The 25373-nt window shown below is 31.3% G+C and overlaps 1 protein-coding gene across 8 annotated transcripts in view; it reads left to right on the forward strand.

Moving 5' to 3' along the window:
- mub (poly(rC)-binding protein mub) overlaps positions 1 to 16085 on the forward strand; it is a 71901-nt gene extending 55816 nt beyond the window's left edge. For 2 of the 8 annotated variants that reach the window (XM_089260340.1, XM_089260339.1), the window contains 9 exons: positions 953 to 1009; positions 1082 to 1198; positions 1441 to 1534; positions 1644 to 1807; positions 2070 to 2189; positions 5084 to 5224; positions 8188 to 8272; positions 8376 to 8643; positions 9999 to 10990. In XM_089260340.1, coding sequence (XP_089116466.1) covers positions 953 to 1009; positions 1082 to 1198; positions 1441 to 1534; positions 1644 to 1807; positions 2070 to 2189; positions 5084 to 5224; positions 8188 to 8272; positions 8376 to 8643; positions 9999 to 10773 — 1821 coding nt within the window. In that variant the 3' untranslated portion in view covers positions 10774 to 10990. Of the gene's footprint in view, positions 1 to 952; positions 1010 to 1081; positions 1199 to 1440; positions 1535 to 1643; positions 1808 to 2069; positions 2190 to 5083; positions 5225 to 8187; positions 8273 to 8375; positions 8644 to 9998; positions 10991 to 13137 lie in introns of those variants that run through there. The other 6 variants (XM_089260341.1, XM_018100710.3, XM_089260342.1 and 3 more) reach the window with 6 other exon arrangements.
- Positions 16086 to 25373: the final 9288 nt, after the last annotated feature.

Here is a 25373-nt window from a genome sequence, read left to right on the forward strand (position 1 = left end):
TAATATCACTTAATATTTAATCGAATTTGCACATCGCTGAAGCAGTTGCTGGCAAAACCAAATAGAAAACGAAGTAAACTGAAAAACATATGTGAGCTGAACCAAGTTATGGAGAGTCTTGTGTAGCACTCTATCAAGTAGAGATAATAAATTAATAAAAATAATAATAATAAGAAAATAATAATAATAAATGAGTAATAATAAAAAAAATAATAATAAAAATAATAATAATAAAAATAATAATAATAAATAAAAATAAAAAATAAAAATAAAATAAAAATAAAAATAAAAATAAAAAAATAATAATAAAAAAATAATAATAATAAAAATAATAATAAAGAAAATAATAAAAAATAATAATAAAAAATAATAAAAATAAATAATAATAATAATAATAAAAAAATTAGTAATAAAAAAAATAATAATAATAGAAAATAATAAATGTGTAATAATAAGAAATGAGTAATAAAAAAATAATAATGAATGAGTAATATTAAAAAAATAATAATAAATTAATAAATAATATGAAAAAAAAATAATATTTAAAATAAAAATACAGAAACGTAGGTTATAAAGAAACTTATTTATTTATTATTTTATAACTAGATTTTAATTTGTTTTGATTCAAAAAATATAACAAAGTTTAATATATAATTTTAGAAGATAGTAGGGCCTTTGTAATACCCAACAATATTAATATAAAATATATATAGTAACAATAATAATCAAAATAATATATAATAATATAATAAAATATAGTATAATAATAAATTATATACTAATAAAATAAAAAATGCATGACAATTCAGAATATTTAAATATATATCAATATATAAGCTTTTAGCATATGTATATAGTAAAAAAAAAAGCCTTTGATTTTGTGGATTATATATATTTTTTAAATTCACGTTTTCTTTTACTAATACAATAAATTTGTTCTCTCTCGTTACAGGAAGTTGGTAGTATTATTGGTAAAAAGGGTGAAATTGTCAACAGATTTCGCGAAGAGGTAAGCATAGATAATAAAAAAAAAAAAAAAACACTACATTATTTTTATCTAACCGCCTATAAATCTTTACAGTCTGGTGCCAAAATTAACATTTCGGATGGCTCATGCCCGGAACGCATTGTAACGGTATCTGGCACAACAAATGCAATCTTCTCGGCATTTACGCTAATTACAAAGAAATTTGAAGAGGTATGTGTGCGCTAGATTGAAACGGCTGCCCAGCCTCACAGTCGATTGCATAACACACACAATAATTGATACAACAAACACGATATATCTAAAGTGAATAGAGAGTATACATACATATATGAGAGTGCGGCCAAACAATCGCAGTTTGGCTAGAGAAAGTCAGTTTGGCAGAATAGTGTTTGTTGTACTCAATTCTTGAAATAAGCTCACGCTTCACATTACTAACTTGAAACCCGTTTCAGTGGTGCTCGCAGTTCAATGATGTTGGCAAAGTTGGTAAAACTCAAATACCCATTCGATTGATTGTGCCCGCCAGTCAATGTGGATCGTTAATTGGTGTGTATAGATAGATTAGACAATTAAATATGTATATAGAATCGAAATGTGAAATTGCTCACTCTCTTTCTCTCTCTCTTTCTTTGTGTGCCTGCGCTGCGACATGCAGGCAAGAGCGGCTCAAAGATTAAGGAAATACGCCAAACCACAGGCTGCTCCATACAGGTGGCCAGCGAAATGTTGCCAAACTCCACGGAGCGTGCGGTTACCCTGAGTGGCAGTGCTGAGCAGATAACTCAATGCATCTATCAGATATGTCTTGTCATGTTGGAGGTAAGTTGGCCAAAGCTAAAGTGAATAAAGTGACAGATGGCGCCATCTATGGGCGGGTAGGACTAAAATTCATTTGCGATAATTCCAAGTGATGGCAAATCAATTGAAATCTTGTAATCTAATCAAGAAATTAGTCACATTCTCATTTTATTGTGGGCATAGGGCGACAAGTGGCGCCATCTATGGCCAGATAGATGCACAAATAATTCTTTGCGCTTTTAAGAAGTAGTGAAACTAAACTAATCTATTTTCTCCTTTACAGTCCCCGCCACGCGGTGCTACCATACCGTATCGACCAAAGCCGCAAGTAACTGGACCAGTTATCTTGGCCAACGGACAGGCCTTTACCATACAGGGCAATTATGCGGTGCCCACACAAGAGGTAGGTGAAACAGTGCCTATAATTATGTATTTATTTGCTTAGTCTAAGCCGTCATGTACGATCGATTCGAACTGATCAAATATAACGCCGCATTCTAAAGCTAGTTACTGCCGAATCTTTCTATATATCTATCTTAATTTCTATATATTTTAACTGTCGCCAAATACATCGTAATCCAATATTCATTTACTTTTATATTGCCATTCTTTTCATAAGCTAAATAACATTTTTGTTGTCTATATTATCTATATATAATTTATTCTTTTTGGCTATTATAACTACTTTGGTTTACCTACCACTATGCGCGTCAAGAAACAAAACCGTTTGCCTCAACTCTTAACTCAATTGATTTTATGTACATTTCTCTCTCTCTCTCTCTCTCTCTCTCTCTCTCTTTGCCTATCTTTGTGTATAAAACAAGAGTCTTTAGTTTGTTCATCCACTCTAATTATAATTATAATCCAATGCTCGTTTAGAATACCTTTTTATTATTTGCACCTCTCTCTTTCTCTCTCTATCTCTATCTTTGTTATCCACAAACTTTTATCGAACAATCCCTTGAACCTTGGCAGCTGTCTAGAGCCGAACCGACTTGTAACCCACTCTCATCGCAGTTCTCTGAAATGCCCCGCAGAGTCCTCAGTTGGATTCTGTCCAACTGTGGTTGCTCTTTGTCCACTTATTCCACCCAGTCGATTACCGTTTCTTTGCGCTCATATTCTCATATTTATATCTCTTGTATTGTTGAACCCAGTCAATTTTCAAATCTCCAAAAGGTGGCCCCCTCCGAAAATCAAAGAACTAATTTCAATCATTTACAGCAGCAACTAAATGAAAATATTGATTAATAAATATATCTAATAATATTTTTAAATAAATTTTTACATAATTTTTTTGTGTTCTTTTTTAGTTTCTTTCGCACTCTCTTCTCTCAGGTTAAGAGCTTGTAATGTGAGAGTGTCTCTCTCTCTCTCTCTCGCTCACTCTCTGGCTCGATTTCGTCAAGTGCGTCGTGTCTGCCTTTTTATTATGGAAAAGGGGGCGGCCGCACTTTTGGAATCATTGGTTTTAGGGTTCTACAACCGAGTGAGTTTTTGTGCGGGGGCTTCACTAGTCTCACAACCACACACAAACCAAAAAGAATGGGTTTCTCATCTATCTCAGTCACTCTCTCTACTCTCTCTGTATCTCTGTGTGTGTTGTAATCGAATCGAGGGCTCGCGTGCAGCGTGTGGAGAAGTATGTTCAAACTACACTAGCTCTATAATATATTAAACAATAAAATTAATAATAATAATATACATATATATAAATATACCCCATAAACAAGAAGCACAACAAACCTTTTGAGTGATAAACAATTACTAAAAATATTTCAACTGAACAACCCAAAACAAAAATTTACTCTATTTATCCTACGTTTATTTTCGGTATACATTTATATATATTTATATATATACAAAACTTGATACTCTTCATTTTTGTGTAGTAAATACTTGCATACAGATACATTAAAATGTTAAGTTCATTTGCCAAAACAACAAAATCCCATTTACGAGACAATTTTAATCACCAAAAACAACAACAACAGCAGCTAGAATAATTTATGTGTCAGCCCATAAAATGCTGATACCTTAGAGGTGTTATAAATATGCATATGTATATATATGTATATGCTTGCATATATGTATGTATGTATGTGTATTCGTATATTATGCAACATTCAACATAATACAACAACAACTACAACAACAATAATAATTCAATTAGCAACTGCAACAACATACTATTCAAATATCGTCCTGCCCGAGCCCTCACATCACTCAACTCTACTCTCGTCCGTATATACAAAATATATAAGTATAAATATATATAGTATATATCTATATCGTATATATTTCTTTCGATTCCCCCGTCCAAAATTTGCAGCAACAGCAACAACAACAGCCCCTCTAAGCCCTCGCCAGCCACTTTGTGCCAAATAAATATAGTTTGCAAACTAAACAAAAAGTTTTTGTTGTCACTTCAAATTCAATTAATGTCCGCAAACAAAAACAATAATTCAAACAAAATAGTTATACCATATCTCGCTCTCGCTCTCTCTCTTTCTCTCTCACTCTCGCTCTCTCTCTTTACCCGCCCTTGGTTATTGTCGGTGTTGGTTTTTAGCTTAATGCGGCGTGTAGTGTTGAATGAATAATCCCAGTCAAGAGTCGCGGTTCAGCGGTTGTCAATTAGGTACACAAAGAGCAAAGGCTTGCCTTAAATAATTTATGATTATGTTTGGGTTCTCAATTGACAACTAAACTGCGACTAACTTATTGACCTTCGCTCATCAAGTACTCTTAGTATCCATTCACGGTTTGCTAAACCCATCTGGCAACAGTATTCAGACCCACTCCTCTGTTAGTTTGTTCTCTCAGTTGTGTTTATCATTTGTATTATAAATACATTTTGTTTTCCTATTTTTCTTTGAAATAAATTACCAAAATTCTTAATTCATGAACTGCCTTCGTTTACACCAAAACTCTGCACACTCTACTTTTTTGTTCACTCTCTCTCCGACCCACAAAAGCTTCTTCTCCGTCCCAATGAACGAGAATCTATGCAAGCTTCCAACTAAAATACTATAGCCAAATATATATTCACATATATATATATTTAAAAAGCTTTCTATTTGAATTATATATAAATATTTAAAAAAAACAACAACAGATATTTGAGCTCAAAATTTATGTTTGGTAAATCAATTTTTGTTCTTCTACTTTTTTCTTCTTTGAAAACTTTTGCAAAACAACAACAACAACAACAATAAATGAAATAAAAAAACTACCTTCAAATTCCACGAACACAAAAAAAAAAATCAAATTCTAAAACAAATGTAATACTATTAGACATGTCCAGTATTTCCACTTGCTTTGGCTACCGGTGGTCTACATGCTGGTATTTCAGGCTTAGCGGATCCTTTGTTAAAGGGGGCACATTTACCAGGAGCGGTACCAGCACACCACCATCACCTACAGCAAATGCCCGATGTGAGTTTTGATTGATCCGAAAATACAACAACAAATACCAAATACCAACAACAACAATTCCAAAGAAAACTAAATTGGCTAAAAAAAAAAAAACTAATACAAAGCAAATCAAAATCAAAATGAAAATGAAACATACATATCTCGAGAAAAAGTCGAAGCTTGCGAGCCGGGACAGCATTTGATTCTTTTTTGGCATGTGTTGCTGTATTTGAACTATGTACCCTCTAGCTGTACATCAACCCCCGCCCCTGGCAGCTCCTGTCCGCCCTCTGTTATATCGTTGTATTTGTGCATTGCTGTTTGTTGTTACTCCGTCTATCCGTGTATGTATGCTCCTGCTCCTCCTCTGTACATCTACCCCCACCCACCCACACACACACACAGTCTGTAGTTGTGTTACCCCCCCTAGTACCCCTAGTACCCAGCAGCCAGCCAAGCCTCTCTCTCTCTCTCTCTCTGTATACATATGTAGTTTGTGTTGCTGTAGTTGTACCTTTACTACCTCTGCCATTTCTTTTACGATGCCCGTGTCGCAGCAACTGTGTGGTCAGGACATAACATTAACGTTATGTGTGTCCCCATGCTCCATATGCGCCTCATCCCCAAGCAACTCTTGGATCACAAAGTTGTTGTGGGTTACTTATTCTTTTTTTGTTTGTTTGTTTTTTGTTTTTTTGTTTTTTTGCTCCCATTTTGTTTCCCTTTTAGCTGAGCCACACTAAAAATCCCGCCACTCGGGAGAGTGCTCCGAACAACCCATCAAATGCATTTTTATGATGACACAAAACTTGGTTGCAGTATCATTTGTGAATTGCTTCCATTTGTTTCCTCTTTTTTTGTACGCTGCAACAAGATATGTTTATTTAATATGCCAAACGCTACTTTCTATGACGACCGACCACGCCCCTGCACCCGCACCCGCCTCCGCCGCCGCCTCTCAGCCGAATTCCCTCTTGTTATTGAGTTGCAAGTTCATTTCCATTTGTAAGAGAAATGCAAAAGCAAAAAATATTGCTGTTTTTTTTTTTTTATTCGTCATACAGTGGAAGCATCGAGCATGTTACATTTGTTTGTGCATTAGATAAATATTTGATTTAAAAAACACACACCCACACACACAAAGTTTTTCTATACTAAATATATGATGTACATGTATGTAAATTTCAGAGACACACAGCTTTATATACAAACATTTCATTTCAATATTTGATGATTTTTCTACCCTTCAGTTTTTTCTTGTTTTTATTTTGGTTTATATTTTCCCCTAGTTGCATTTGTATATATGTATATATATTTATATGTATGTATGTAGTTATATCTGTGCAACTTTCATTCATTCATTATTTACAAAACTTTGCATTTGATTTGATTAATTTAAAAAGCGCGTGTCTAACCCAACCCTGCTCATATATATATACATATATGTGTATACATACATAAAGATATATACATATATATAGACGTATATGTTGTATATATATAATGCATATATGTACATGCATTTATTTGCTGTAGGTGTTGTGGATGCAAATCTCTCGATGCCTATGAATATGCAAGTTTTTGAAAAGTTGAAGTTGAGAATTTTAGGTTCTTTATGCCCTAGATGCTATGAATGGAATGGGGTTAAGGATTCAGACTCTGTAATTTCATACAGGATGCAGGCAAATTGTATATAAAGAAACAGCACAGCACAGGTCATTCAAATAATCTTTGAGACAAATGGAAATTGAATAGGCCAGAGTGAAAAGAAATTAATATACTTTTGTAATTATTATATTAGTAAATATTTAGGGTATTATTTGATAACTTAAATATTTAGGTATGAAGTCAAGTTCAAGTTTCTACTACCTTTACTCTTTATACTCTGAGTAGCTTTTGCAGTATGTTGATCCCCTTTATAGTATTTTAATGTGTTCATGAAAATAATACTCGTCTTGAATAAAATAAAGAGAAAAATTTTAATAAATTTTTTTCAACTAAAAAATTCATTTTTTAAGTACCTACGATCATCTGTATTGTGAATATTTTTACTGATATATATTTCTATAGAAAGTTGTTTTTCATGCATCTATTTAAGTATTTAATCTCTTTAAACAAATTAAATCCAAGCAAAAGATTTAGAAATTGAAAAAAAAGAAACCTCTTTAAAGTCTGCTCTATTAAATTCCAATGGAAAACTTACTTCGATCGCTTCATATTTTGTGTAGTGCAGCAAAACTATTTTCATGAACACATTTGTATATATACTACTCAATTAATGTATCAAAAAAATCAAAACGTTTCATTAGATATATTATATAAATAAATATATTTCCATACTCTCTTTCTGTATTTAGCGTAGAACTTTTCAAGATTAGAATTTGCCACACAAAAACTAAAAACAATCGCCACAAAATAAACTTTTCATAGACTTTCACAAACAAATTAAACTCCAACAAACACATGCACACACACACACACACACACACACACACAGACACTCGTACAGAATAACACTCTTACATAAATTCCACAAGTTTTTTCTAACCTGTATAAAAAATGTTAATAATAATATTTGTCTAATGTAAACCAAATTTATTTATTTTTTTCTTTTTGGCTTTGCTTTTGATGCATTTAATTTTGATAGAAAATATTTATATATATTCCATGTATACTAATTTAAATCTTTTATATTTTCATTGTGTTTGAGTTTGTTTTATTTGTATTTATTTTATGATTTTTTTGCTGGTTTTTTCAAAAGCTGTACGCGCGTTGTGTTGTGTTATCCCAGCCAAGTTAATACTCTACTATACCAAAAGAAAATGTTGTGTAATAAAACCAAACCAAAACATGAGACTAATTCTGTGCCCATATCTCTCTCAATATACTTATATATATATACTACTTCCTCTATCAAGAACATAATAATAATAATAACAAAATGAAGCAGATTTGATTTTAATGTCGAGTTGCCTTTCCAACAGGTTGCCAAGAATCCGTTGGCCAGTTTGGCTGCCTTGGGCCTGGCCGGCATGACGCCCGCCAGCACCGGTGGCATAAATCACACAGGTAAGTCCCAGATATATTACAATGGCCTTATGCAGAATGTGTATATGGAAATTGTTTTTACTTTCTTCTTCTTCTTTTTGTGTATTATTATTAATTACTTTAGCTCTGGCTGCCTTGGCTGGCTCGCAGCTGCGCACGGCCAATGCGAATCGGGCACAGCAGCAGCAGCACGAGATGACAGTCTCGAACGATTTGATTGGCTGCATCATTGGCAAGGGCGGCACCAAAATTGCCGAAATACGTCAGATCTCCGGCGCAATGATACGCATCTCCAACTGTGAGGAGCGCGAGGGCGGCAATACCGATCGCACCATCACCATAAGCGGTAATCCGGATTCTGTGGCATTGGCCCAATACTTAATCAACATGAGGTGAGTTTGAATTGCATTAAAAAAAAAAAAAGAATTATCTATGTATATGAAATCAAAATTTGTGAATGTGAGTGTCTTTATTTGTATGTATGTTTGTTGTCTAAATGAAAATTTTGTCGAATTGATTTGCAAATTGACAAAGTGAGAAAACAAGGTCTAAGGAGGTCGTCGGTCGTATCGGTTGTATCGGTCGTCTCGGTCTCTCAGTCATCTCTCTTTGATAGAGCAGTTTTGGGGCAGCGCGTTCAAACTCTTGTTAACTTAAGCTTAAGCTCAGTACTCAATTGAACTCTCTGCTCTCTACTCTATAAGTATAAGTCGTAAGCCCGCATACAGCACCTAACTGCTTATGTCTCATCTATGTAGTTCCGAAATCAACTGAAATGTAATGCACAATTTCATACATAGACAATATAATAAAACAAGCAATAATCCAAATCAATTCAGCACCAGCTAAACTCTAAACTCTAGTTTTACAGACAAATCTATTAAAAACAAAACTAAATAAATAAACAAAAACAAACGTTTAATTCTATATATAAATATATATATATAACCTAGCATCTAGTATACCCATGTATATGATATAAACTCAGCTCAGCAGTCGATTTGGAGGAGGAGGAGCAGGAGCTAAGTGGACAGCATCTCAACTAAAACAACGTCACGCGTCGCACTCTCTCGCACACACACGCAAAATCTAAACGCAACTGGAACTGAAAACAAATTGGTACTTCAAAATAATACAAAAAATAAAAATAAAATAAAAAATATATGAAGAAGCCGCAGTTCAACCCATCAACCTAAATATATATTCTACCAAAAAAAAAATATATATATAAAAACTATGCTCCTCTCTCCCCAACCCGCAACAAACTAAACTTAACCAAAATTCCCACCAAAAATCAAGTTTTTTATAATCCTGCAAAACTTTTAAATACTGTTCTTTCGGTCCAAGCCCAACAACAACTACAACAAGTCAAACAAGTTTTCTACTCCTAATATCCACAAAAAAAAAAAAATAATAATTTTTTGAACGCCGCTCCCAAACCATCAACAAACCAAAACATAGCGCCCAAAAAAAGCTCTCTTTAGAGCTTTGCTATCTATCCGTTAACTCCGTACCGTTCCTCCACACAAAAACCTCCTTAACCTTTTTTGCATAACAAAACACTAAAGCAATTCAAAAAAAAAAAAAAAAAAAAAAAAAAAAAATTAAAAGAAATGACCAACTCAATTCCACAAAATCACCAAAAAAAAGAAAATGTTTTAAACAAAAGAAAAAAACAAAAATATCCCATAAATTCCTTTCTCTTTCTTTCTCTCTCTATCTATCTCTCTGTGTACCTCATCCACAGCGTTGAACTGCAGAAGGCCAATCTTCAGGATCAGGCAGCACAGAATGGCACTGCTGCTGGGCTGGCGGCAGCTGTTGGTGGTGTTGCCGCTGCTGGTGCCGGTGGCGCAGCAGCTACAACAGCAACGACAACAACAACAACAGCAGCGGCAGCAGCGGCGGCGGCAGCAGCAGCCGCAGCAGCAGCAGTCGTTGCTGGCGGTGTCAATGGCAACAGTTGCTTGTCGCTCAATAACAACAACAACAACAGCAATAGCAGCAACAACAACAACAGCAGCAGCAGCAGCAGCAACAACAGCAATGTGAACGTCAACGGCAGCAACAGTGCCAGCAGCAACAATAGCAACAGCTCGGCCAGCAGCAATGGCAGCAACAGCGCCGCCAATTATGTCACAAATGGCACACAGAACAGCAGCAGCAACAACAACAACAACAATAGCAGCAGCAACAACAACAACTCAGCAACTTTGGGCATAAATACAACAACAGCCGCAGCAGCTGCTGCTGCTGCTTTGGGCGGCAGTCCATTAGCCTCCGCCTTGCAGCTGCTGACCAAACCGGGCGCACTCACCGCCCTATCCAACCTAAGCGCCTTGGATCTGCTCAGCCTGACCTCGCTGGGCAGCAATGGCAATAGCACGCCCGGCGGTCCGCCGGTACAGACCACGGGCGTGAACCGTGCCAAGGGTCACTATGCGACCTCGCGCTTCCGGCAGCATCAGGCCGAGGCAGGCGTCGAGTCGGAAAAGGCGCGCAACAAGTTCAATCCCTACTAGGGGTAGGCCAAATAGTCGCGCAAAAAAAAATTAACTAAAATCACAAAAAAAAAAAAAAAATAAGTAATGGAGAATAATTTGCTAATTTAGTGCGAGTTTTAGAGGTAGCTTCTTCTAGTTATTAATACGTTTATTATAGCGTTGCGACAGCTTTAGAGTTTACAAATTCTCGAAGAATTTTACTCTAGTAATACAGATTTCAAAAAAGATTGTAAAACTAATTGCAATTTGAAGACAATTTTGATATAAGCTAGTTGAAAGCCCGATTGCAACAGTATCCAAATTAGTTTGTAGTTCAGGCAATATATAAATTGTCATATATATATATTTATCAATGTTTTTTGAAAACAAATATTACGCATATATATATAAGTATATATTATATATACACCATATTGGATTGGATCAAGCTCTTGAACAAATTTGTGTATCGAATATAGTCAAGGAAATGAAACAAACAACAAATCATGAAACTAGCCCCAAGTATTGTAATCGAAAACTCTGACCAAGTGAAATGCGTAATGCAGCGTGAGGACCCTTTCTTCTATTAGATGTTATATATAGTTCTTTTGGCGCCCTATTCCCATTTTATATGTAGTAGTTACAGCGGACATACGAACATAAAATATAGAATTTGCCAAATTAGACATCAGAGACAGAGCAGCCGAGTGAATATCGCTGACTATCGAATATCGATAACACAGGTTTAGCATTATAGAAGCACATACATATATTTTCCTTCGAACCTTTTCCTCTTAATGAACATTCACTGTAACATATATCAAATCGATGTCATCTAATCCCCATTACCCTCTATACATACATTCTCCAATATATCTCTACGATTAACTATTATTGCTATTCATATTTTCTCTAATTATCCAATTAGTAACTAAGCTCTAAATGTATTTTACGCTCTAGCTCTTAAGTATAAAGCTCCCCATTCTCAGCTATGTGTCGAGAGAAACAGAAAACTTCTTTAAGAAGTTCTACGAAAATTTAATTTATAAACAAACAAAAATTGTATGGAAAAATGGAAATTAAGAACTATTTTAAAAATAAAATAAAAAAATTCCAATGCATTGTGCTCAAAAGAATTTGGCACGACGACTTTTATGGACCAATTCGCTCTAATTGACGCAATCCACGCAAACGAGCGTACAAAAGCTTAAAAATACTGCAAAAAAAAAAAAAAAAAAACTTTTTGAATAGAAATCACACTTAAAAAATCTAGAAGCCAACTGTAGGCAACGAGAATAGTATATGGACTCGTAAATGTTGTTAAGCGTGAAATTTTTAGAAGGAAAAAGAGAGAGAGAGAGAGAGAGAGAGAGAGAAAGAGAGAAAACAATGAGAGAACGAGACGGTAAACGTTATTATTATGTATTGGACTTGAAGTCACATCAAATTGTTCTTAAGTCATAATTTTATATTTTCTAAATTATTGTATTGTATTTAATATACGATCGCACATTTGTTATTACCCTTAATATTATTATTATTATCATGTAATTATGATTTTTTCGTATTGTATTGTAAACCAAAATATTTTTAAATTGGTGAAAATTAAGTGAAATGATTGTTGAATAAAAAAAGTATTTGGAAATTGAAATTTCTCTCCTCTTTACACAAAACATATACATACATATACGATATAAGGATTTTTTATTATTTACTAAGTGCAAATGACACAAATTGTAATAGATTTATTTTAAGCTAAGCGGGCTTACGATTTTATAACCAAATCATGTACACACATACGAAACATAACATACAAACCTATATTTAAATATATATACACCTAAAATACATACTCGTATATACGACATTTATACAAAGTAGCTGGAGTCGAAAAATAAATTAAATAAAAATAAAAACCAGTAAATTGCGATAAAAATTCTTCTATTGAATGTATATGTACTACTAGACTAGACTTCTTATGGCGTACATACATTGAAGAAGAACGGAAATGATAATGAAATCAGAAAATAAATACACACACATTTACCAATTTTTAAAAGCAAATCGCTTTTTACCTTTAGTCGCGATTCTTAGCTAAAGAAAAACAAGCAAAACATATTTATATGCAATCAATAAAAATTATAATGAAAAACTGCGTTTGTAATAAAATGAAGATATACTAAAACAAAAACATTTTCATTATATTTTAGGAATATTTTATTGAAATTTAAGCAAAAGCTGAATTAGATTGGGTAAAGACAAAGATATTTTAGTAGGCATTGAAAGAAAGCTTAGTGCTTATCTTCCAAATCATCAGATTTAACATTTAAATATAATATTATATAATGACTTTTTAAAATTTAAATGGCAATATTTTATTAATGTGTATATCTTAACTTGCAGAATATCAATGGAGACCGCTGGACTGCCCATACCTGGTTATCATTATATTGCGCCCAGTGCAATTGTTAAAACGCCCATACACTAAGTGCAGCAACAACAACAACAACTACAACCAACAACAAAACATCTAAAAGAAAAATTTAAGAAAAAACAAAAAACATTAATATAATATAAACACAATAATAAAATGCAAATAGAGATCGAATGGAGCCGCAGCAAACGTAGCCAACATCGGAGTGCGGCATATTGGGAACGAATGTCAAATGTTATTTTATAAGCAATAAGAAAAACAAAAACAAAATAAAAACATAAAGTAAATCATATGACAGGGTCAAATCACAAGAATAAGCATAAAAACAAGCATCAATCGTCATATAAACACATTACACACACTCATACACACACACACACAAGCATACATAAACGTTATATTTATTCATTGATTCTTATTAATTATGATATTTTTTATTAAGTTTAAATGCAAAAATTAAAGATGATGAAGATGAAATATAAATGAACATTATGTTTAAACCGTTTTCAGGGCGCTGCGCCCTCATAGTAAGAACAGAACAGCAATTAATTCTAAGCTTAGTCAAAATGAAGACAAAATGCAACAAAGCAGAAAAAAACAAAAAATAAAATAAAAATAATAATTAATTAACCAACAAAAATGCAGCAAAAAATTAAAGCAAATTTCTAAATGCAGTTAAATCTTAAGCCAACTAATTGTGCATGCGCATAACCAAAAAAAAAAAAACAAAACAAAATAAAAAAATATATAAATACAATTACATCAAAGTAAGGCAAAACAAAAATAAACATAAATAAATACATACAATATGGAAGAGCAAGCCCGCCAAGGCCAAACAGCAAAAGCTAAATTAAATTAGAAAAAAAAACAAGACAAAACAAGAAAAGAAAAGAACAGTTAATTTCCACAGAAAATTTCTTATGTTTGTTGTTTAGATATTTACATGGTAAAGAACAAAAAACAAAATAATGAAAACAACATAAAAATATGGCGATTAGCATTACATTATACATACATATATATTAATTGATATAATAATTATTAATTTTATTATTTTTATTATTGTAATTGTTATCGAAATTGTATTTGTGATTTTTGAATATGTTTAGACTGAAGGACAAAATTAATTCTGTTTATTGATTAAACTACATATTATAAAGGAAAGAGAAAAACAAAATGAAACTATTATCTAATTAAATTAAATTAAACTTAAATTTTTAAAAGCCTTTTCGAAATTAGTTATAATTTGTTGATCGAGAACGAAAACAAAAAAGAAAAAACTGATCGTAACATTTGAAGCCAAATTTATATATTCGTTAGATAACATATTGCAATGTGTGTAATTTGTTTACATTATTTTTTTTTTTAATTTTCGGATTTTCTATAAAAATTAAGTGACAAAATTTTAAATTTATAATCATATATTGCTTAAGCACATTTGCGGCGATTAAAAAGACTTCTGCTACATGGAAAATGAGAAAAATGGATTTAATTCTTATTAATATTGCAATTAAAGTATAATTTTATTTTTATTAGCTGTTAAATTTATACGCAAAACGACAAAACATCAAAAAATAAACTGATTTTCAATGTTAAACTTACATTAATTATGATTATTATTTTTCTTATTATTTTTTTTGGATTTAGTTAACTTTTAGGCTGGGCAGCAAAAAGCAAAAAAAGAGAATGAGTTAAAGCTGTGGCTTGTTAATTACAATTACTAAATAATTGTTAGCCACGATAATAACAGAATTTAGTTACAAAGCACACACACCCACACATACCAACACACACACACACGGCATACACATAAGCATAATAATTAAATACATATTGAAATGTGTGTTAGGTTTAGACTGTAGCCGAGAACTCAAACCGTAAGCTAGCTAAAAAAGAAAAACAAAAATAAATACTAAACATTTGTCGCAAAAGATTTGTGACAAACCAAAATGTGTCAAATTTTGATTATACAAATTAATTATACATAAAAGAGAAGGAAAAACAACTAACATACACACATAAATAAAAGGGAAAAGAGGGAAGAGGAATATATAAATAACACCCATACATATCCACAGCATAAAATAAACCAATTTAAATGCAAAATTAATGTAATCATCAGCAAAGATTTAATTATTCAAACTACAAAAACATATAAAGGCAAAACATATCCCAGAACTACATACATACATTATTTGAACAATTATTTAGAGTGGAATGGAAAATGGAATTGAAATTAAAACAAACAACAAAGAAAAAACATTTCAAGCATTCAATTATTTTTGTGAGAAGAAATACATTGATCAGCAGACGTATTTCTTGTATATTCCCAACAATATATTCTTGCATTATAATAATACTAATAATAATAATAAAAAAAAAACACTTATGAAGCATAACTTGATTACAGGAAAAATTGTTATTAGCATAAAAACTAAAAACAAAAAAAGAAACAATTATAATAATGAACAATTCATTATTAATTAAGACACATACACTCTCTACATTTAATTAACTAAAAAACTGCAAAAAAAGGAAGCGAAGCAGAAGAGAGCAAAACAAATTGAGGATCAAGCAAAATGTGCAAACAAAAAGGCAAAAGAGAAAAAATATCAAGCGAAACTATTTCGTGATTTTAGAGACAAATATTTCGCTGATGACAATTTGAAGCAATCATTTTTGAAACAACAACAAATAAATAAAAAACAAAGAATGAACGTTAAATGAAGGCAGACCCGTATATCTATATATAAATAAATTATATATATATATATATCTATATATAAATATACATATATATTAAATTAATTATTATGTACACTTGTATTTAATTGTATTTGAAATATTTAGTAAATTTTTTGCGCAAGTTACAACAAATTAATAAAACTAAAAACAAAATACAAAAAAAATACTAAAACTCAATATACCCACTTCACTTTCGTGAATGAGTATAAAAAAAAAGGAAGTAAATAAAAAGAATGAGGAGAACGCACGTTGACGGGTTAACAGCGGATAGAAAATGGGACTATTTGTAACATAAGGGATAAATTAATTATGTGCATGTGTGTGTAAAAATAGCTCAAAACAACAACATTAACAACAATTTCAAATGAATTTTTACTAATTAATGTGTATGTGTATGTAAAAACATTATTAATGACAATTTGTTGAAAACTTGTAAATTTGCAAAAGGAAAAATACGTGTAAGAAAAGCAATTTTAATGGTGCCTTAAAAACCAAACCAAGCAAATTTTCTTCTTGCCCCAAACAGAACTCGATTGAGAACCGATATAACGTGCAAACAGTGAGTGGCCTGCGTATTATTCTTATTATTATTATGATGATGGCATGAGAGTTTTCATTCCTTCGACACTTCCACAGAGTTTCTCTCTCTCTCTCTCTCAGAAATTTCCCTGCTTCGGCATTGTTAAGAGCTTGCCCCACAAAGAGCCGGGCAATGTGATTTGTTTGTATGTATATGAATATATTTTAGTTAAATATACTACTTGTGTGAGATGATGCATATTAGCCTTTCGACATAAAGAACTTATCCCTTTTAGAGACATTTGACCCACAATTGCTCAAAGCTATTCGAGTTTCAACAACCAAAAGAAGACAAAATCCAGAACAAGATCAACATCCAATGTGTGTAGAGTTGCCCGTTATAGTACTTGAGAAAAATAATAAACAAAATAATAATAATAAGGAACGGAAAATATATTATGTATTTACATGGTAAATTTATGTAATAAATTTAGCTGCAAGTAGTATTTGAATAAAAAACAAAAACATTAAAACACCGAAAACCGAAATATTATCCGGAATAAGCAATTAGCCAGCAAAAAACACATATAAATGTTTCTCTCAGTGTAATTACAAATCACTTGAATGTATTTGCTCACAATTTTACAATATGTGTCAAAAAAAGAAAAAGAAAAAAAAAGACAAAAATTAAGCAGAAAAGAAAGTGAAGAAAATTCTACATTTGTAGAAAAACAAAAGCATTTAAGTCACTTGAATGGGTAGGAACGGAACGGATATATAAAATAATTGTTACAAGGCAAATATAGGAAAGGATAAAAAAAAAAATGAAAGAAAAACAAAAACATATTTATATACATATACATATAAAAAGAAGATTGAATGGAAGCTTATTCTTAAGGTATTTTAGATATTCTTATTTAATATCCAAAATGAAAGAAAAGTGAACAGATAAAAGACAAAAACAAAAACCATTATACGAGATGAATTTTTAATTTAGACAACATATGAAACGGCAACGTGTTAGGAACCACAGCGGTATAATCGGGCTTAAAGTAAGATATACGCAAATTTATTAACTAAATATTGGTGTTAGAAAATGTTAGGCAGAAAATACAAAAACAAAAAAAGAAGAATACTATAACTGAAAAATATAACTCATGTGTAATACAGAAATCATACGCAATGACATTGGCTGAAAATGGCTTCAAAAAATACAAATTTTGGAAATATTTTATTTTTATTACTATTTAAATACTTACTAAACTTGATTAATTCTCTAAATATGATTAAATTTGAATTGGTTTCTTCCCATTTTGCAGCTAGTGTCATTGTAACATATGCTTAGCCTTTAAACGTGACTAGATGATAGGGATATCATATGAGCAAAGTTTTGTGTTTTTCAAATGAATATGTATATATATGTATGTATAGATACATTAACTGAATGTGTGGAAATGAACGGATTTATCTATATAGAACACTGGGGAATTGAGCATTTTCTCGATTCGAAGTTGTCCATTTCTACATGTATCGACATATGTACATATATATATTATTATTCGTATACCGTTTCGTTGCAGCATTATATTGAATGGTTCAATGCCAGATAGAAAAAGTAACTACGTGTATTCCAATTCATCAAAGCAATTGAAAAAGGAAAATAGAGGGCGATTTCCGTATTGCCAGTAAATACATACATATACGAAACAGCTAAGGTTTCTCTGAAATTAAATAATAATGAAAATGAAAACCAAAAAGAACATTTAACCAATAAATTATATAGAACAAGCGATTAACTACATACATACTCTACATACATATATACATATTTATATACACACAGACACATACATAAACAAAGTTGAAATACATAGAATGCACTCTCCAACATGATCATTGGACAGACAATATCTCTAGAGAATTGGAATTGGAATTGTAATTGGCGAAAACAAAACAACAAAAACCAAAAGGAAATAGTTAATGCACATTGCACATATATGCGACTTACAAACTGTTTATTATTGTACTTGTATATGTGTAAAAATTATTAAAAATAAATAATAACAATTCATTATATAAAGACAATTGCATTTCCAAGGAAACCATTTGAAGTATTCGTAAAAAAAAAAATAAAAATAAAATAAATAGAAAATGGGATAATTAGTTAATAAGTCTCTCTCAATCTGTCTTTTATTTGAAAAAGAATGAAAATGCAGAGTAAAAATTGATAAAACTGAACAATTGGGATCAACTTATATTTAAAATATAAGATTAAATTATAATAAAAAAAATAAGAAATAAAAACAAAAACAAAAAAAGAAACAAAATACAAATACCAGCGTTAGTTGTTGCTATCTACATACATATATCTTAACTAGTTGCTGACAACCATTTAAGTACTACTTATGTATTGCATAATTGTGCCAAACGACGACAACAACTAAAACAACAACAACAACAACAACCCTTCAACCACTAATAAGAAAACAAACAACTGGCCAAATGTGTTTTTCTTTAAGCAACAACAAGCAGAACAAGAACAAGAAAACAATGTGAAATTTTTGCTTATTTCTGGGGGAACAACACAAAGGAATTATACGAATTTCAACAAAACGCAAATTTATGTGAATTCATTTGAAAGCCAATAACATTGACAGCTATTTAAACGTTCATATTGCGCTAAAAGGAGCTTATTTAACAAAACAAAATTTAAATACAAAAACAAACAGCAACAACAACAACAACAACACAAACATGCAACTAATATAACAAAATACTATGTACTACTACTACTACAATCAGAGAGAAGCTAAAAAAGATAAAAAGAAAACTGGCTTCAGTTTTTAATAATAATTACGATGTGGCTGTACTTTTAGTTGAACTATTTACTAATTTCGAAATGCGTGCCAAAGCTCATTCTTGAGCAATTGAGAATGTTGCAGTCGAGCGTAGCTGACTGCGTAATACTCGTTCACAGTTTACACATAGTACTAAAGTGATGTATATTTGATACTTTAATGTTTTTGCTGTGCTCCTGGGCTAAGGTCATCTAGCTAGCATTTCCCATTTCAAGCCTTGAGCGAAACCAAACTACTTTATTCCCTTTGTGAACGAGTATGCGAATTCTATTTAATTTTAAGCATTTTACTTTTCATTTGGTATATTAAAAAAAGTATTCTAATTGTTGCATACTTTTGAGGCAAATATTTATATATTTTAATATATCTCTTTTTCATTACAAAAATGTCGTTTTATCTAATTTTCTTAATATACAGTCCTATAATACTAAAGTGAGAAAATATTTGAACAAATATATGTAATTAAATGATAACAAAAAATTACCATATTTACAAGTTGTAGAAAACTGCAAGGCAATCATAAAACTAGAGCTTCAATAATAAATAAAAAAATATGAACAAATGACATAATATGAGATTGGAAACAATTTTCAGATATTTGTATGTACTACGGCTAGAGGAAAAGCGAAATACAAATAAATAGTTGAATGTTTTTGGACAAATATATATGAAAATATTTGCGTTATTATTGTGGTGAAGTATATGACAAAAACAAAACAAGTAAAGAGACAAAAAACTAAACTAAAAGTTAGTGCCAATTTGTAGTGCAAATTTTTGTTTGCCGATTTTGTGTTGAGACGATTTTTTACGTTTTTGTTTGGAATTGTATTCGAAAAGTACACACACACACGAAAACAAAAGCAAAAAAAAAAACAGTTGGTTTCAGAACCACCAATTTTTGGGAATTTTTCAAAAGTATTTTGAAACATTAATAGATAATAAAAAAAAAGGAAAGTAAAAGAAACTATTTAGAGAACAGCACCGCTTCGTTTTTTATGTGTATAGAAAAGAAAACCAAAACGCAATGAGAATTTAATTCAATTGGGGAAAAATACTGAAAAAATACTAGCCCACAAAAAGTAGTTACAGAGTTGTTAGAGCTCAAGTCAACGTTTCTTTCTGTTTATAGCACAGACAAACACACATAAAAGAGATTATGAATACATAGTAACTCTTTATACAACCCACTCTTCTTTTTGTATATGGCAAACAGGGACAGAGACAGAAAACTGGATATGAAATGATCGTAGAATCTGTAGAATAAATTGAAATATTTGAGAGCAGCACTGATACATTTTTAGACTACGATAATGAATGAAAGAATGGTATTCGAGAGAATGATTATTAAATTAAAACTTGTTTATCTGTGTACAACAATAATAATTAAAAATACTTCGTAAATGTGTACTATCAGTCAGTCTATACAAAAGTAAAACCAGATTAAACCAAAGACAAAACAAAAATGCATTGCATAGATACAGGACTAGCTTGAGCCGATCTATGGGCACAGCATGCTGATAAAAAGCTGTTAAATGTAGTTATAATCAGTTGTGAATTGATTGGCTTGGCAAAGTGTTAATGAAAGCTGCTGCTGAGCTGTCCATAGAAGAGGTCTCACACACACACACACACACACAAACACACACACACACTCACATACAAGAATACTTACAAACATATTTGTTAAGCACTCAACATACCAAAAACAAAACATAATCACAACAAAGTTTAAACAACCATTTAAATAAATAATAATTAAAAACTACATACAATAAGCAACGGTAAAAAAGCGATATTATTAAAAGAAAAATCATTGCGAAATGTACAACAAAATGGTAAAAAGAAAGAAACCAAACAAAAAAATGAAAATAATACAAAAAAAGCAAACATTATTTACAATATATTTACAATTCTATAAAAAATTATATTTAAAAATATTTACATATTACATATATATATATACTATATATGTATATGGACAAATACAAATCATTAAGCATACACACACACACACACATAAACATCGTTTTACACACCCACACTCACACTTACATACATGTGCAATAAGAAGCGAGACACAAAGTTAAGTGCATTATAATTGAATTTATAGATTTAAAAAAGAGAAAATAGTAAAGCAGGAGAAGAAGAAGAAAAACAAAAGAAAAGTTAAGAAGGAAATGTTCAAGCTATTAAGTGAATTATTTAAACCGATTATTATTATTATTATAATGAGTAATCTAACACAGTGCATATGTATTTATTCACTAATCATATAAACATCATAATATATATAAAAGGAAAATATATATACTGCAAGTTCATTTCGTTGAGATTCAACTACGTATCATATTTAAGTCAGTTACACTGCATATATCATCATATCATCATCTATATACACCCCCGACTCACACACTCTCAAACTCGTATACACACACACACACACACACATACACGTATATTGCAAATTTAGCCAAGTCAGAATGAAAAATTTTAAAGAAAACCAAATACAAAGCTAAATGTATTGCGTTCTCGAACTAAATGTGTTTTGAGTCAAATTTTTACTTCAAATACAAGAAAAAAAAAAACAACAAAAAACAAAAAAAAAAAAACAAAAAAAACCATTATAAAAAAACCAAGCAGTAAATAGCAAAACAAAACAAACACTGAAAATATTTGGGGATACTTTCTATATATGTATTGGGTGTGAAACAACATGGAAACATGAAAACAAAACAAAAAGTAAAACAGAATTAAACACAATTTTTGAATTCATTAAATAAAGGTATGTGTTTAGATATATTCAAAACAAAATGCAAACAGATGTTTTATTTTTAAAAGTGGATCAACATTGGCATTATGATACTCTATATCCAGAGTCCATTGAAATTTATGGAAATTATTACAGAAATTATGGTTTAGCTAAAGGGTGAGTAACAGATAGCCGAAGGCATAAAGCCGCTATCCTAGTTATTGTAGATCAAACTATGATAATTAAATCCAGTAAAAGTGATGTATGAATCTATATAAAAAGTATTAAATCTAATATAGGTCTTTGAGTCTCTGGCACTTAAATATAAAAATTGTAATATTTATCAAGCTAAGATAAAGACAATTGATACTCCCACATTAGCAGTGAAGGAAACATATATATTTCATTAATAATCACGCTACAGGGTATCCACTAGTCGATGCAATCGCGCTCATTGATAAGAACTCATATAATTACTCTGCTGAATTTTCCGTTTTCAGCTGCCGTTGACATTTAGCGATTTCATTTAATTTGAATTCCAATAAAATGTTTTATTTAACTGCCGCGATTTTATTCAAATTGAAATGGAACCGGTTTTTGTAAAACTGTAAAAACTTGTAAAGTTGTAGAATTGCGCCATGGTATAAAAACTTTTCATGCCAATTTGATAATTGAATTGGCACTTGACGTGGTTAATCGAGTATGTGAAGCCATTTAATTGCCCTATAACTATATCCATTTCGAACGCTAGGCCTTGACAGTATTTTTGAATACGAAAAAAAACTCTAACATATTTACTATTCAGTTTTCAAGTTCATATTTTTCTAGTCATAAGCCATTCATAAAATAACAACAATAAATATATGTATGTAAAATGCCCCAAAAAAAAAAGCTTTGTTTCATTCATAAACAAAACGCTAAGAGAGAAAGAGTGAAAAAATTGGGAGAGAGCTGTCAAGGCAGACCAGTGTTGCCAGTCTAGCTTATTTCAGGCTAGATCTCACCTCTAACTATTGTCTAGTTTTAGTGTACCTGATATATCATGCACACATATGTATATATCTGTCAATATATCTGCTTGTATGCCCTCTGTCCATCTCAAAGAATGTCTGTATCCTTGTCTGTCTGCTTGCCTAACAAAAGCAGTGGCCGAAGAAGAGCTTTGTGTATGCAAGAGAATTCATTTCGTGTTTTTTCGTGTTTATATTTAAGTAAGACGAAGCTAGAATGCTTGCAGCGGCAGAGGGTGTTCCCATTGGTCGCTTAAAGGTCGACGGGAGCGACTCCTACCTGTCGTCGGGCTCAAAATTGAGAGCGAGTGAAAGTCGCCCTATATAAAGGGCTGCAGCTGCAGCACTTCTTCAGTCACCCAGGGCTGGTAGCAGTAAAGTGAAGTGAAATGCGTGATCGTTCAGCAAACCATTCAAGACTTGGCGGAATTACTTGGAGCAAATACTAAGGGGAAATACTTGGAGAAAATACTTTGAATATTTAAAAAAAATACTTTAGTGGTATACTTACAAGAAATACTAAATAGAAGTAGCTTGCAAGTTTTTATTGTGCAATAGAATTTTGAATCAAATTATTTTGATTATTTAAGTAAATACATAGTCTGTGCCAAATAATTATGTTTGATTTTTTATTGATAATTGTTAAATATATTTGCTATATTTCGTATGTTTCTTCTATTTTCATCTAGCCTATAAGTCCAGCATTTTCCTATATTTTAGCCTTTTATTTTATCCACAATCTAACTTACTTCGGAGCTGAACAGCTGGCATCACTGAGCTAGACACATATGTATAAAGAGTGCGACAGAAAGAGAGGCAGAGAGGGAACATTGTTTGCATTTATAAACAGTTTGCACTACTATAACATTTGATAATGTACTATTAGCATTTTTGATTGAAATATGTGATAGTCGTTGTTAACACAGCTGATTGGGTCGATAAGGCTGGCGGCGAGCATGACTATCGTACACTATGCCAAAAGCACGTGTCGAGCTACACTGTGAAGCGCAAACGATTCGGGAGAGGCAAAAAGCCCCCAAACTGCGGCTCTCCATGAGGAAAACCCAATTTCCATTGCATTGTTATTCTAAGACTTGGCAGATAAAAAAGTAATTAAATATGTATATATCCGGCTCCAAACCGGTTCCGTGTAATTATCTCTGGGAAGTGTCAGTGCAATTAGCAATTAGTTGGAGCTCATAAATTGCTTAAAAGTTGCAATGCTCAAATAGTTTATATTCATTTCTCTTAAAAGCTTGATAAAAATAGATCACATTTTTGTTTTGGAAACAACACGCGGACCGCACGTGAACACTGTATAAAATATGAGCACATATGTTATTGAAATTCTGTAAATGATTTCAGAGCGATTGATGTAGAACTGTGTATTAAATATATATATATTTTTTATGTAATTATTTACTAAGTTCTAATTATAAACCATATTTTTCACATCACAAACCAATTTGAATATGACAAATTCCGCGTCTATGTCGTGTCAAAAAAAAAAAATTAAAATTGGAAATACATATATTTAAATGTAGTAAAATGCATATTTACATAACAAATAAATAGCTTCATATTTACTATAAATGAAAAACATATGAATTTAAAACAAACTTTGCGCTTACAATTATTTCTACTTTGCAAATTTTGTATACAAAAAAGTTATAATTAAAGAACAAACAATTACACAAAATATATAAGTGCAATAAAATACTTGTTAATTGATTTTACACATAAACAAAGCAATGAATTTTAAAAGAATTATTTATTTATTTATATTACTGCACAATTAAAGTTTACTTTTACCTTAAAGTTTGCAGTTCAGCAAAATAAATAAAAAATTAAAAGATAGTACATATATTGTTTATTATATGTGTATTTTATATTATGTATGTATTTGTATTATACAAATATTAAAATATATTTTTATTTCATTTCAGAAACAATTAACACTTTTTTTTTCAAAATACTCAAAAAAAAAAAAAAAAAAAAAGAAAGCATAATAAATACTTTATAGGACTGATAGAGTATTTTCAGAACTGATTAATTGACTTGGACATTTCAGCTTATCGAGCTTGTGTATCAGTCGTTTATCTTTGATTGCAATCTAAATAGGCTTAACATCTATATAAAATTGAGCAATCTAATCAAAGCAGAGAATGCCAGTGTCTAGATTCGCGTAGTTAATCTGTCAGGACAGGGCCTAGTGAGAGCCAACTTAAGCAATTGGCCCGAGGCGGCGCTCTGTCGAGATCATGAGAGAGGCACAGACAGAAACACAGCGAGAGAGGGCGAAACACCATAGATTGACTCAACAG

Source organism: Drosophila navojoa, chromosome 4 (assembly GCF_054131105.1).
Source record: "Drosophila navojoa isolate 15081-1374.11 chromosome 4, UAZ_NAV_1.0, whole genome shotgun sequence".
NCBI lineage: Eukaryota > Metazoa > Arthropoda > Insecta > Diptera > Drosophilidae > Drosophila > Drosophila navojoa.